The 13882-nt window shown below is 38.8% G+C and overlaps 1 protein-coding gene and 1 pseudogene across 1 annotated transcript in view; one reads left to right on the top strand and one right to left on the bottom strand.

Moving 5' to 3' along the window:
- Positions 1–13882, top strand: part of Nemp1 (nuclear envelope integral membrane protein 1) — a 22260-nt gene that overhangs the window by 6011 nt on the left and 2367 nt on the right. Inside the window, exons 2-8 of the mRNA XM_013018000.1 lie at positions 3327–3451; positions 4387–4606; positions 6746–6818; positions 9145–9238; positions 10298–10412; positions 11500–11725; positions 12473–12646. Coding sequence (XP_012873454.1) covers positions 3327–3451; positions 4387–4606; positions 6746–6818; positions 9145–9238; positions 10298–10412; positions 11500–11725; positions 12473–12646 — 1027 coding nt within the window. The remainder of the gene's footprint in view (positions 1–3326; positions 3452–4386; positions 4607–6745; positions 6819–9144; positions 9239–10297; positions 10413–11499; positions 11726–12472; positions 12647–13882) is intronic.
- Positions 7872–8157, bottom strand: LOC105986954 (annotated as a pseudogene).

The raw sequence follows: 13882 nt of genomic DNA, 5'->3' as shown, positions 1-13882 counted from the left end.
CTTTTTGCTTATGTGGTGCTGAGGAATTGAACCCAGGGCCTCAGGCATGCAAGGCAAGCACTCTACCACTGAGCCACCTTCCCAGCCCCCTTCATTTCTTTTTATAGCTGAGTAGTATTCTATTGTATGGATATATGCTTCTTTTTGTTTATCTGGTCACTAATTGATGGATATTTGTGTTGTTACCACTTTTTAGCTGTTATGTACAATACTGCTGTGAAAATTCATATATGGTTTTGTTTATTTTGCAGTAGTAGATATTGAACCCAGCATGTATGCTAGGCAAGTACTCTACTACTTTAACCACATCTCTAAGCTCAATGTACAGGTTTTTGTGTGAATTTATGTTTTTAGTTCTTTTAGGTATATATACAGGAGTAGAATTCTATAGCAACTGTATGTGTATTTGACTTTTTGAGGAGCTGCTAAACTTTTCCAAAGAAGCTGTGCTGTTTTACATTCCTGTCAGCGGTATTTGAGGTTTTCCATTTCTCCAAATTCTCAACCAACATTTGCTGTTGAGCCCCTGAATGTACCTTAGTTCTAGTGGATGTAAAGAAATATTTCATTGTGGTTTTGATTTGCGTTTCCCTAAAGATTTTGGGTTTCTCTTTATGTGTTTATTAGACATTTATATATTTTCCTTAGAGAAATATCTATTCACATCCTGTATGAACAGATAGAAAGAAATGGCGTTATCACTGAGTTGTAATACTTCTTTATATATTGTAGATATTAGATCGTTATCTGGATACTAAACAATTATCAGATGTGTGATTTGCAACTATTTAATTTTGTGAGGCTGTCTTCACTTTCTTGATAGTGTACACTGATACACAAAAGCTTTTTTTCTTTTTCCCCTTTGATCTTGTATGAAGCATAAGAACTTACTTTAAAATTATTATTATTATTTTGGTATCAAACCTGGGGCTTGAACTTGGAGCCTAGACACAGCCCCTGAGCTTTTTTATTCAAGGCTAGTTCTTTACCAATTGAACTACAGCTTCACTTCTGGCTTTTTGGTGGTTGACATAAGAATTCCATGGACTTTCCTGCTTGTTCTGGCTTTGAACCATGATCCTCATATTTCAGCCTCCTGAAAAGCAAGGATTATAGGTGTGAGCCAACACATCCAGCAGAATTTATTTTTAAGTCTAGTTTATCTGCTCTCCCCCGCCCCCCTGCTTTTGGCTACTTATGCTTTAGTGTCATATCTAAAAACAATTGCCTAGCCCAAGGCCATGAATATTTACACTTGTATTTTCTTCTAGGTATTATAGGTTTTGCTCTTACACTTAGGTTTGAGACTAAATTTAACTTCAGATTCAGTCTTATCTTGGGGCTGAGGATGTAGCTTGTTCCTATCATGCTCAAGGCTGTGGGTAATATCCAGTACTGGGGAAAAAAAAAGTCTCAGTTTCACCCTAGAATCATTTTGGGCTGGTGGATATAGGCTGGTTTTGTCTGTCTTAGTTTATTTAAATCTACCCACCTTTGTACTAAAGCTCAAATATAATTTTACGCTCAGTAGTATTTGATACATTGTATGCATAATGTAGAACTCAAGGAAGAAGTTTAGAAGTGTAGCTTAGTGGTAGGTGCAGTGATTACCTAGCGTACATGAGGCTCTTGGTTCACTGAACCCCTGCACTGCAAAAAAAAGGTATTTAACTGTTAAGGTATTTTCAGCAAAGTTGAATGGGAAGATATAGAACAGTGGTTGCTCATAAAACTTGAATTAACTAAGAATGAATTCAAACTGCGGGGAGTCTCCAATTTGGTCAATCAGAGGACTGCATTGGCTACTGTAAAACTTGAAATAGCTGGAACCAGCGGTAACTTTACGTCCCTTTAAAGTACTATTATAGTACTATTGTTATAGGTGACTCATAATCCTCACTACTTAGAAGGCTGACAAGCTGGGCACTGGTGGCTCATGCCAGTAATCCTAGCTACTCAGGTGGCTGAGACTTGAGGATCATGGTTCAAAGCCAGCCCTAGCAGAAAAGTCCACGAGACTCTTATCTCCAATTAACTACAAAAAAATGCTGAAAATGTAGCTATGGTTCAAGTGGTAGAGCATTAGCCTTGAGTGAAAAAGCTCAAGGATAGCTGTAAGACACTGAGTTCAAGCCCTAGGTGTACACACACAAAATGGTTGAGATCTGAGGATTGCAGATTGCATCTCATAGCCAGTCCTGGGCAGACAAAACCAGAAGTAGAGGCATGGCTCAGATGATAGACTACCAGCTTTTAGTGAAAAAGCCTAATGGGAATGAAAACAAAACAGTGGAAGCCTGACTTCAAGCCTCAGTAGGGACACATAAACACATGTACACACAAAACTACTAACAAAACTAAGCTAAACTACTGCTAGTTCTGTTTATCCTACTCCAGAAAAAGGGTGGGGAAAATGACAGATGGGATAACTTTAGGTTATTTTAATTATCCTGTTATAAGAGAGGCAAGATATCTTTTTTCTTTTTCAAAATAGAATGCTTCACAAATTTACATGTCATCTTTGCACAAGGGTCATGTTAATTGCATTGTTCCAATTTTAGTATGTGTGCTGCCAAAGTGAGCATAAGGCAGGATATCTTGTGGTTAAGGTCAAAGTCAGACTTGAGTGTGAATTAGGCTATTCATTAGCTGTGTAGTTTTGGACAAATATTTAATCATTCTTAGACATTAATTTCCTCATTTGTAAATTAGGTATTATGAAAATTCCCACCTCCTAGCATTGTTAGAAGCATTAAATGAGACAGCATACTGTCTGCGTTAATAAATACTTAATGATAGCTTTCATTATTACTCACTGAGTTAATGACTATTTTTAATATTTAAATAATTACATTTGGAGCTAGGGAATAGCTAAAGGTAGTGCTTTGCTTAGCATGTTGAAGGTCCTACCTAAGCACACACAAAAGATTAAACTGGGCAAGATAAACTATGCTTTATTCTCCTACCCTGAGTTTAAGAACATGATCAGTTTAATTCTTTTTTTTTTTTTTTGGTCAGTCCTGGAGCTTGAACTCTGGGCCTGGGCACTGTCCCTCGCTCTTCAGTTCAAAAGCTAACACTCTACCTCTTGAGCCACAGCACCACTTCTGGTTTTCTGATGGTTTATTGGAGATAAGAGACTCATGGACCTTCCTGCCTGGGCTGGCTTTGAACCATGATCTGAAGAGTAGCTCCTGAGTAGTTAGGATTACAGGCATGAGCCACCGGCACCCGGCTCAATTTCATTCTTTTTATGAAATAAATTATAATTACTAGCTTGTCCTGGTACATTATACTTAATTCTTGTTTTCTTTCTTTGTATAAAGCTGGATTTGATGTAAATGTGGTCATGCTTCAGGAATCCCAACTTTATGATATGACTACCAGCCAACAATTCTGTTATAAAAATGTGCTTACCCCAAAGTGGCATGATATATGGACCCGGATACAGGTAATAATTTGGATGTCCTTTTCAGGGACATCTTGACTTTTTTAAGTAACCCAGAGGTATAAACTTCTTTTCTTCTTCTCTGCCTTTCTCAAAGAAGCTGCTTCTTTGTCTTCACTTCCTTTTGTAGTGTGCATGCATATTCTTTTTAAACACCTGCCTTCTTTGGGCAGGAAACTGGTGTGCCTGTCAGGATGTATAAACTCTTGCCTTGCTGCTCCTATTCTGTTTTGGTTCTACACAAGATGTTTCATAAACCCCTTGAACTACAGTTTCTCCTTGGTAGAATAACTGGTTTCATTTATTTCATAACATTGCTAAATCACCTGGTAGGCAAGAGCATCTGGCTATAATAGTGATTGAACAAAATGAGTCCTTTTGGAAATGTTGCTGCTATAAGTATATTGATATGGATGATTGTTGTTCACATCAAAAAACCTAAGAGTGGGCTTGTGGGTTTTTAAATTTTTCTTTTTTTATTATCAGATGTAAAAATCATACTCTATGTAGGGCACATTATAGCCAACATTTATCCATAATCAGTGATTTCTGACAATGGGTTGAACTTCTCAGTCTGTCATTATGGGAAACATTTTCAGTTTTCTGGGGCTGTTATGACTGGCAATTTTCTTAATATTCAGACCCTTGCTTTGTAAGATCTCATAAATAGCTGTATTGATAACTCATCCAGCTTGGGAGTCGTTGCCCGTCTATGTTCTGGCCTAATAGATGCAGATCATATTAACAAGAAGTCATTTACCAGCTGTGTCTCTGTATCATGTGCGGTGCTGTTTGCCCAATTATGTTGAGCTGTTACAGCTGTGTATTTTTTGTAACCCTCATGGAGACAGGCACCATTACTTATTTAGCTATTTACTCTAAAAATTGTATTTATGAACAACTTCTTGTTTCTCATCTTGATTTTACTTATGTTACAGATCCGGGTAAATAGTTCTAAATTGGTCCGAGTCACGCAGGTGGACAATGAGGAGAAACTGAAGGAGCTGGAGCAGTTTAGTATCTGGAACTTCTTTTCTTCCTTTTTAAAAGAGAAATTGAATGACACCTATGTTAACGTGGGTCTATACAGCACAAAAACCTGCCTTAAAGTTGAGATTATAGAGAAGGACACCAAGTACAGTGTTATTGTGACCCGGAGTAAGTCTCTCTCACCTCTTGTTTTTCTGATGGATTCTATAATGAGGAGGAACTGAGTTTGGGAGGGGAGAATTAGTGACACTGAAGACCCAGACCAGGCAGATCCATTTAGGTTCTTTAATGGTTATAATGATGAATATACTACAGCTCCAAACAGCTCATAGAGACTTCAACTATATTAATGAGACCTTTTTGTTGTTATTGTTGTTGGTTGTGTTGGGGCTTGAACTCTGGGCCTGGGCACTGTCCCTGAGCTCTTCAGCTCAAGGCGAGTGCTCTATCACTTCAGCCACAGTGCCACTTCCGGTTTTCTGGTGCTTAATTGGAGATAAGAGTCTCACGGATGTTCCTGCCTAGGCCGGCTTTGAACCGTGATCCTCAGATCTCAGCCTCCTTAGTAGCTAGGATTACTGGCGTGAGCCACTGGCGCCCAGCCATGAATGAGACTCTTTAGTTAGAATGAAACCTACTCAGGGCTATTCTGAACACCCCTTTCCTAGAATTGGGAAGGCATGCTTTCTAATACGTCCAGTTAGCACTGAGCTGCTATAGTAGTCAGATAACTATGATAGTATTTTATAGTAAGTCAGATTACTATGATCATGCTTTCTGGATACTTTTAGATAACAAAGTGATTAAACAAAAAACAGAATAAAGGGTAAAATTGGTTCCTAATAATTTGCTAGAGTATTTATGGAACCATAAGTAAAAATTTGTGGAGGGGCTGGGAAGGTGGCTCAGTGGTAGAGCACTTGCCTTGCATGCATCAGGCCCTGGGTTCGATTCCTCAGCACCACATAAGAAAAAAAAGCCGGAAATGGCGCTGTGGCTCAAGTGGTAGAGCACTAGCCTTGAGCTGAAGAGCTGAGGGACAGTGCCCAGGCCCAGAGTTCAAGCTCCACGATCGGACAAAAAAAAAAAAAAATTTGTGGAAACTTAAGTAAAGATCACTGCAGGGTAAGGCTTATTCTGTAGAACCAGAAGTTTATCTTTCTTAGTAGGTGTCTGAGATAGTTTTTGAGGAGTGGATTCCATTGAATTCTCTGAGACTTGGTTTCTTCTTGGTTACTAATCAGCATCCTGGGATGTTGTAAGTAGTAGGAATGTTTGTTTCCAAATTTTGCTATAAAAATGATCTTCTGTAGGGAATTGGTGCCTGACAGCTATAATCCTAGCTATTCAGGAGGCTGAGATCTGAGGATTGTGGTTCAAAGCCAGCCTAGGCAGGAAAGTCTATGAGATTTGTAGCTCCAGTTAACTACCAAAAAGCCAGAAGTGGAGCTGTGGCTCAAATGGCCTTGAACAAAGAGCTCAGGGACAGTGAGTGGCCACGCCCTGAGTTGAAGGCCCCAGGACTGGTATAAATACAAAGCAAAAATGCCCTGATAATTATTCTATAGTTTCACAGTTGAATATGGTTTCGCAGTTGTTCTGTTTTTGGTACTGTAATACATTTAGTGATTCCTCTCTCTGTGGACCTTCCCCAGACCTAGAGTTCTTAAATGGAAAAGGTGGTGGAGTTTCTGGTGTGTCCCTTAAGGGGTCTTTGATTGGGACTTCTGGTCCTGGATGAGGTGTGTTTAGTTAATAGTTTTTTTCCAGTACAGTGTGTGGAGTAAAGGAAAGTAGAATGAAACTGTTGGACAATTAGAAAACAATGGGAGGTTCTAATGCAAAATTGTAGGCACATCTGCTAAATTCTGCACTTGTATTTAAGGCTTGAAAGCCACAATAGTGGAGACCTCTTCTGGGCAATAATGTGAAGTGCTGGTGGTCTGTGTCTAGCTTGGTCCAAAGTGAAGCCAGTTTCTTTTAACTTTTGTATAGGTAGTCAACATAAAAATAGTTTTTTTGAGGTGATATTATCCACAAGAGAAATATACATAGTACCTGAATTACAAAATTATAATTTATTAATAATAGCAATAAATACAATAATTTCTTCAGGAAAGTACAGAAAGACAGACTTAATTATGGTTTCTCTTTGGGTAGGTGCCTAAGCTTTGAAGAAACTACAGTGCCATTTGGGTAGGCTATCTCTATTTTAAAAAAACTGTAGTTGACCAATAATACTAGTATTTTATAATACTTTAAATTAAATCACTTTTTTTCTTAAGTAAAAATCTTTCTTTATTTCAGGATTTGACCCAAAACTCTTCCTCATATTCCTCCTTGGACTTCTGCTATTTTTTTGTGGAGACTTGCTGAGCAGGTAGGTTTCCAGGCATTGCAATAGGCTTCATCACTACACTGCTTGACATCTGTCACAAAAAACCACAGGAACTATTATTCCCTCTCTGTCACCTGTGTAGCTTGAATATTGCCTGCTTTGGTATTTTTATTTTTGTTCCAGGCTGGGACTCAAACTCAGTATCTTATGCTTGCTTTTGCTCATTGGCTGGCGTTGTACCACCCGAGGTACCCCCTGCTTTGGTATTTATATTTAAAATACTTTAAAAACTTTTTTTTTTGGTTGATTATAGGGCATGAACTCAGGGCCTGGGCACTGTCCCCAAGCTTCTTTTTGCTCAAGACTAGCATTCTACTACTAAGCCACATTCCCAGTCTCTACTTTCAGTTTTTGCGTGGTTAATTGGAGACAAAAGTCTCTCATGGGGATTCTTCTGCCAGGCCGGCTTCAAATCCCAGTCTTCAGGGCTGGGAAGGTGGCTCAGTGGTAGAGCGCTTGCCTTGCATGCATGAGGCCCTGGGTTCGATTCCTCAGCACCACATAAGCAGAAAAAAAAAAGCCGGAAGTGGCGCTGTGGCTCAAGTGGTAGAGTGCTAGCCTTGAGCTGAAGAGCTGAGGGACAGCGCTCAGGCCCAGAGTTCAGGCCCCACGACCGGACCCAAACCCAGTCCTCAGATCTCAGCATCCTAAGTAGCTAGGATTACAGGCATGAGCCATCAGTGCCCGGCCTTAAAAACATTTATGTGTTAGGACTTACATTTTTTCTGATTTATATAGTAAGTGTTAATAATGAAATGTCCCTATTACGGGAGGGGAGGAATAGGAATATGGTGGAGGGAGTGAATTTGTTCAAAGCGCACTATGTTTATGTGTGGAAATATCACAATGAAATTTCCTTCTACTATAAATTATGCAGATTAAAAAATAAGATATTTAAAAATATTCCTTATTATGTAGAACCATCATTAAGTTAAAGAGAGTTAGTATTTTTTCATTTAAATTAAATTAAAAAAATTTTGTCATATAAATGAACCCATTTATTGTAGACTAGGGATATTTCAGATGGTCAAGCTTTTACTGGTCTTTTAATTCCTTCAGTCTTCTAATGGCAAACTTACTGTGACAGCAGAAGTAGTGTTGTAGGTCCAGGTACCACCAGCCACTGTTTTCATGTAGGAACTACAGTGTCAAATGCCCACAGCTCACCTCTTCATCTTAATCTTGCTACAGAAGGAGCAGGTGTACTTGGTATGCTGGCTGATTTCAATTTTTTCACCATCTTCTGGAGTGAGGCACCATAACAGGTGTTGTATTTACCAACAATGCCGACCTTCTTTGGTGCTTTTCGCCATATTGCCATAACTCGGGTCCAGGCCCAGAGAGCTAAATTAATTCATTTTGTCTGTCAGGGGGCTTGAACTCAGGGCCTAGACACTATCCTTGGTCTTTTTTACTCAAGGCTAGTTCTCTAACACTTTGAGCCATGGCTTCACTCCTGTTTTTTGAGAAGTTAATTGGAAATAAGAGTCTCATAGGGACTTTTTTGCTTGGGCTATCTTTGAACCATGATTCTCAGATCTCAATCTCCTGAATAGCTAGGATTTCAGGTGTAATCCTAGGCATCACTGGCACTTGGCTTTTAAAAAAATTATCTTTTTTTTTGGTTATGGGGCTTGAATTGAGGACCTGGGTGCTGTCCCTGAGCTCTTTGTGCTCAAGGCTAGGGCTCTACCATTGAGACTACCATTGAGTTCAAACCCTGATATGGGAAAAAAAAATTACTTTGGAGAAAAAATTAGGATGGAGGAAGGGAGTAGGAGATTAAATAGAGGTTTATTTTGGGATCTTTTTGAGTAGACTTCATTAGTACTAATCTCCATAGACTGGCAACAACTTGATTCTTCCAGTCTGTCAGTCTCTATAGTCTACTAGTCTTAAGTCCTAGGCAAATTCTTGCTTTAATCTGGTACCCTTTAAAAACACTTTTGCTAGCCGGTTGCTGGTGGCTCACGTCTGTAATCCTGGCTACTCAGGAGGCTGAGATCTGAGGATCATAGTTCAAAGCCAGCCCAGGCAGGAAAGTATGTGAGACTCTTCTCTCCAGTAAACCACTAGAAAACTGGAAATGGCACTGTGGCTCAAGCGGTTGAGCACTTGCCTTGAGCTGAAGAGCGTAGGGACAGCGCCCAAGCCCAGAGTTCAAGCCCCATGACTGACAAAAACAAAAACAAAAAACAACATCAAAAAAACCCTTTTGCTGTATCACTTTTCTAATTTCAACAATACCGTACTTTGTATGAAGTGTATACCCATAGTCATAGTCATGAAATATATTTTGTCTCTGCAGGAGTCAAATTTTCTACTATTCCACTGGAATGAGTGTGGGAATTGTGGCTTCTCTACTAATCATCATTTTTATACTATCCAAATTTGTACCCAAAGTAAGTAACAGAATCTTCATCTGCAGTTAGGTTGAGTTTGAATAGCTAACATACCTTTTTTTCCTCCCTCAGTGGTGGGGCTTGAATTCAGGGCCTGGGCACTTGTCCCTGAGCTCTTTTGCTCAAGGCTAGTGTTTTATCACTTTGAGCCACAGTGCCATTTCCAGTTTTTCTGGTGGTTGGTTAATTGGAGATAAGAGCCTCATGGACTTTCCTGCTCAGGATTCGATTTGAACTGTGATCCTCAGATCTTAGCCTTCTGAGTAGCTAGGATTACAGGTGTGAGCCACCAGTTCCCAGCTTCATTTTTGTTGTTGTTGTTGTTGGTGGTGGTGGTGGTGGAGGTGGTGGTGGTGGTGGTGGTGGTGGTGCTGTGTGTGTGTGTGTGTGTGTGTGTGTGTGTGTGTCTGTGTGTGTGTGTCTGTGTCTGTGTGTGTAGTGTGCACATGTAGGTCCTGGGAATTCAACTCAGGCCTTGAGTGTTTCCCTGAGCTTTTGTGCTCAAGGGTATTGCTCTACCACTTGATCCACAACTCCACTTCCTACTTTGTGGTTATTAATTGGAGATAAGAGTCTCAGTGATTTTTCCTGCCCAGGCTGGCTTTGAACAACAGTCTTTAGATCTCAGCCTCCTGAGTAGGTAGGATTACAGATAGGAGCCACTGGTGCCTGGCACTACTGGATTTTAGGGGTTAATCTTGGAACACTGAAAAATTTGCACTGATGGCTGTCCTACTCTCCTTGATTCTGCAAGGTACGTTTCATGATGAGACTTGGAGTCTGATTACATACAAACTTTTTATTTAAAATATGTACTCAGTGAAAGATTAAAGTCACCTTTCTGTTTCCTAATTATATAGCTACGCTTTAAGTTACTTAGCATCTCATCTTTCCAATGTTCCTTACAGACTGTACCTTCTTAAATATAAAGCAATTCTTTTTAAGAGATGTGATTTTTGTGCATTTTGAGTAGATTAAATTTAAAAATCATAGTTCCATTTTCTTTTATGCTTGGAAAGTCTGTTGTAACTTTTTGCTTTCATTTCTACTCTGTCTTAGAAAAGTCCCATTTACATCATCTTGGTGGGAGGCTGGTCCTTTTCTCTGTACCTCATTCAGCTAGTTTTTAAGAATTTGCAAGAAATCTGGAGGTGTTACTGGCAGTATCTTTTAAGTAAGTGTTGGTTTTGTTTTCCCTTTTGAATGCTTATAGGCTGTTGTAACTAATTTGATTATGAAATGAGATTGCTTGCTTACAAGGGGTTAATAATTATTGTTATTGGACTGACTTGTAAGAATCATGCTTCTCCATGACTTATTTCTAATACTATTGTCATTATTACCCTCTTTAAAATTAAAATGCCACTAAGGAGAAGACTTTATTTATTAGCACTTCCCTTTATAATAAGTATCTTTCTGAAAAGTGTGTAAATAAACTTTATTAATATAATCCTATTTCAAATGCCTTGATGATCTTAGGAAGTAAAAAAATGACATCAGGAGTGTTTTCTATAAAGAAGGAATAGTTTGATGGTACAGTAGAAACCCTTGATCTAGAAATTTTTAGAAATTTTTAATCTGAAATAGACTTTCAGAATTGTTCAACATGTAGCTTGAACTCAGGGCCTAGCACTGTCCCTGAGCTGCTTTTGCTCAAGGCTAGCAGTCTTACCACTTGAGCCACAGCACCACTTCTGGCTTTTTCTGGGTATGTGGTACTGAGGAATCCAACCCAGGGCTTCATGCATGCTAGGCAAGCACTTTACCACTAAGCCACGTTTCCAGCCCACAGTGTTTAGCTTTTTTTTTTTTTCTTTTTGCTTTTTTTTTTCCTTTGTCGGTCGTGGGGTCTGAACTCTGGGCCTGGGCGCTGTCCCTCAGCTCTTCAGCTCAAGGCTAGTGCTCTACCACTTGAGCCACAGGGCCACTTCCGGCTTTTTTCTTTTTGCTTATGTGGTGCTGAGGAATCGAACCCAGGGCCTCATGCATGCAAGGCAAGCGCTCTACCACTGAGCCACCTTCCCAGCCCCCACAGTGTTTAGCTTTAATGCTCCATTTGAACCAAATAAAGTTGTGACAACTTTAGGAATGAATATTTCCTAATGATGAAGTATGAATAGTTGAGGAAAGATCTTGTTCAATTTTCTAATTTAATAGATATAGTGAATTTACTACACAATTAATATATAATGAACTTACCACACAATTTTTTTTACTATGCATAAATGAAAAGGAATGTCTTCTGCTAACTCCTGTCATAGGCTACATCCTCACGGTTGGATTCATGAGTTTCGCAGTGTGTTACAAGTATGGGCCCTTGGAGAACGAAAGAAGTATCAATCTTCTGACCTGGACCTTGCAGCTGATGGGCCTCAGTTTCATGTATTCTGGCATCCAGATACCTCACATTGCCCTTGCTCTTATCGTCATTTCACTGTGTACTAAGAACCTGGAGTACCCTATTCAGTGGCTGTACATCACCTACAGGTGACTGAAAGCAGTATAACTTTGTATTGACACATGCAGTGTGGGATTCAGATTACAGCAAAACGATACAGAGGTGTTGCCTTGGAACCTCATTATTAATGAAAAATTACTATGTTAAACCTCTTGCCTTTGTTACTTCCAAACTCTTAATTTTTTAGACTCCATAGGTTTAAATTTTTTTTCCTTTTAGTCATTTTATATAAAAACATCCAGTAAAGTGTCATTTATTCTTATTGCCACAAGGTGGTGCAAATTATGCCATTTTGTACTTGAGGCTGTAGGTCACCTGCTTTCACAGTTGGCTCTCAGATTGCTCTAGAGATATAGCATGTTATCATCTTGTGTAGTAAATATGGAATGGTCATGGATTCTGAGATTAACAATGGTTGTTCTGTTCAGAGAGTCAAAGTGATACCATTAGTTTGAGGAGCCAAATTAGTGGATCACAGTATTATAGCATCATTTTCTTGTTGTTTTTCCATTTATTGGAAATAAATATGTTGTTTATCATTTATTAGAAAATAAGTGAATTCACATTAGTGAATAATATTGACTACTCTGATTTTTCACTCATAGTCTGATGAATTAGGAGTCCATTTTAATGAAAAATTACGGAAGAAAGGTGGGAATGATGACTCTTAATGTTCAAGCTGTCTGCCGTGCACTTGGTCCACTGAAGGGAGCTAGAGGTAAGGATGGATATAGATTACTGATTAATGATTCATGATGTTATTTTGGTGAGCACAGAAAGGTGTGTAAGGCAACAGAAAAGCCTGTTCCCCCTCGTCTCCTGACAGAAGAAGAGTATCGGCTACAAGGGGAAGTGGAGACCCGAAGGGCTTTAGAGGAGCTCCGAAAATTTTGTAATAGTCCAGACTGCTCTCCATGGAAGACTATCTCTCGAATCCAGTCCCCCAAAAGGTAAACGTTTGGCCAGATAAGCTGAGTATCTATCAGAGTAATTGTGCTCTAACAGAGATCATACTTCTAGATAACTATGTTGTATTTGTGCCCTTTGATAACTGTTAATCTAGGAGTAGTCCAGAGAAAGGTTTCAATATTATCATGTATTAAGTTATAGCCTGTTTCCTGCTTCCCCAAGGAACTGCCTACTCTAGCCTTGATTATAGCTTTGAGATGAGAAGACTCCATAATCATATAACTTTCAGGTTTCCCCCTGGAAGTTATACACTGCTCTCCAAGTTAAAATTTTCTTTCTTTTTTTGTTAACCTTTTTTTAGAGAGGAACAATTGTACCAGTGACTATATACATCTTCATTTTGGAATCCTGATAACATAAAGCTTATAGGGCCATAAAGGCAGATTACTATGTAATGCCCTTAATCTTTTCTTATCGAGAATATGGTGACTCAACGAACCTTAGCTCTTCCATAATCTCAAAGGCAGTCTAGTGTTTATCAAGCAGGATAAGTTTTTGGGGGAATGTTGTTCCAGTATCCCACTTCTTCCTTTTCTTCCTATTTCTTGTTTAACTGTACTTACCTGCCAGATGAAGAAAAGCATCTTATCTTAGAATGTAAACACATTTGTATAGTACTATCCATAACTCTTCCTCAGATTTTTAACTATTGGAAATCCTTAACCAATTACAATAGGCTTTTTTTTCTTCACTTTATTTTCAAAATGATTTGATTGCTTTTATTAGACATTCTTTGCTGATATTTTTTGTAATTATAGTTCATCTAACATTAAAATTTGTAATCTGAAGATAGAATCCCATCTTTAATGAATTTACAGAAGTAGCAAAATCATTACTTTTCATTCCTTTAGGAAATAGCTATTGCCAAAGTGAAGAGATAGATCATATTTCATGTTGTTATATAATGGGGATGTGTTTGGCAGAGGAATTGTTTTTTTTATAAAGTTTCAAGGGATTTCAGTGTTCATTTATGCCATTTCTTCAGTTCCAAAATGGTTCTATTCCATACCAGAAATTTGAAATATGTAATCTGAAATACTTAATAAAACTTGGATATAGTTTTATTTTATTTTATTATTTTTGGGGGGGTCTGGTCGTGGGGCCAGAACTCTGGGCCTAGGCGCTGTCCCTTAGCTCTTCAGCTCAAGGCTAGCGCTCTACCACTTGAGCCACAGTGCCACTTCTGGCTTTTTTCTTTTTGCTTATGTGGTGCTGAG

Source organism: Dipodomys ordii, unplaced genomic scaffold (genome assembly GCF_000151885.1).
Source record: "Dipodomys ordii isolate 6190 unplaced genomic scaffold, Dord_2.0 Scaffold3, whole genome shotgun sequence".
Classification (NCBI taxonomy): Eukaryota; Metazoa; Chordata; class Mammalia; order Rodentia; family Heteromyidae; genus Dipodomys; species Dipodomys ordii.
This window is presented reverse-complemented; position numbering and strand designations above follow the sequence as displayed.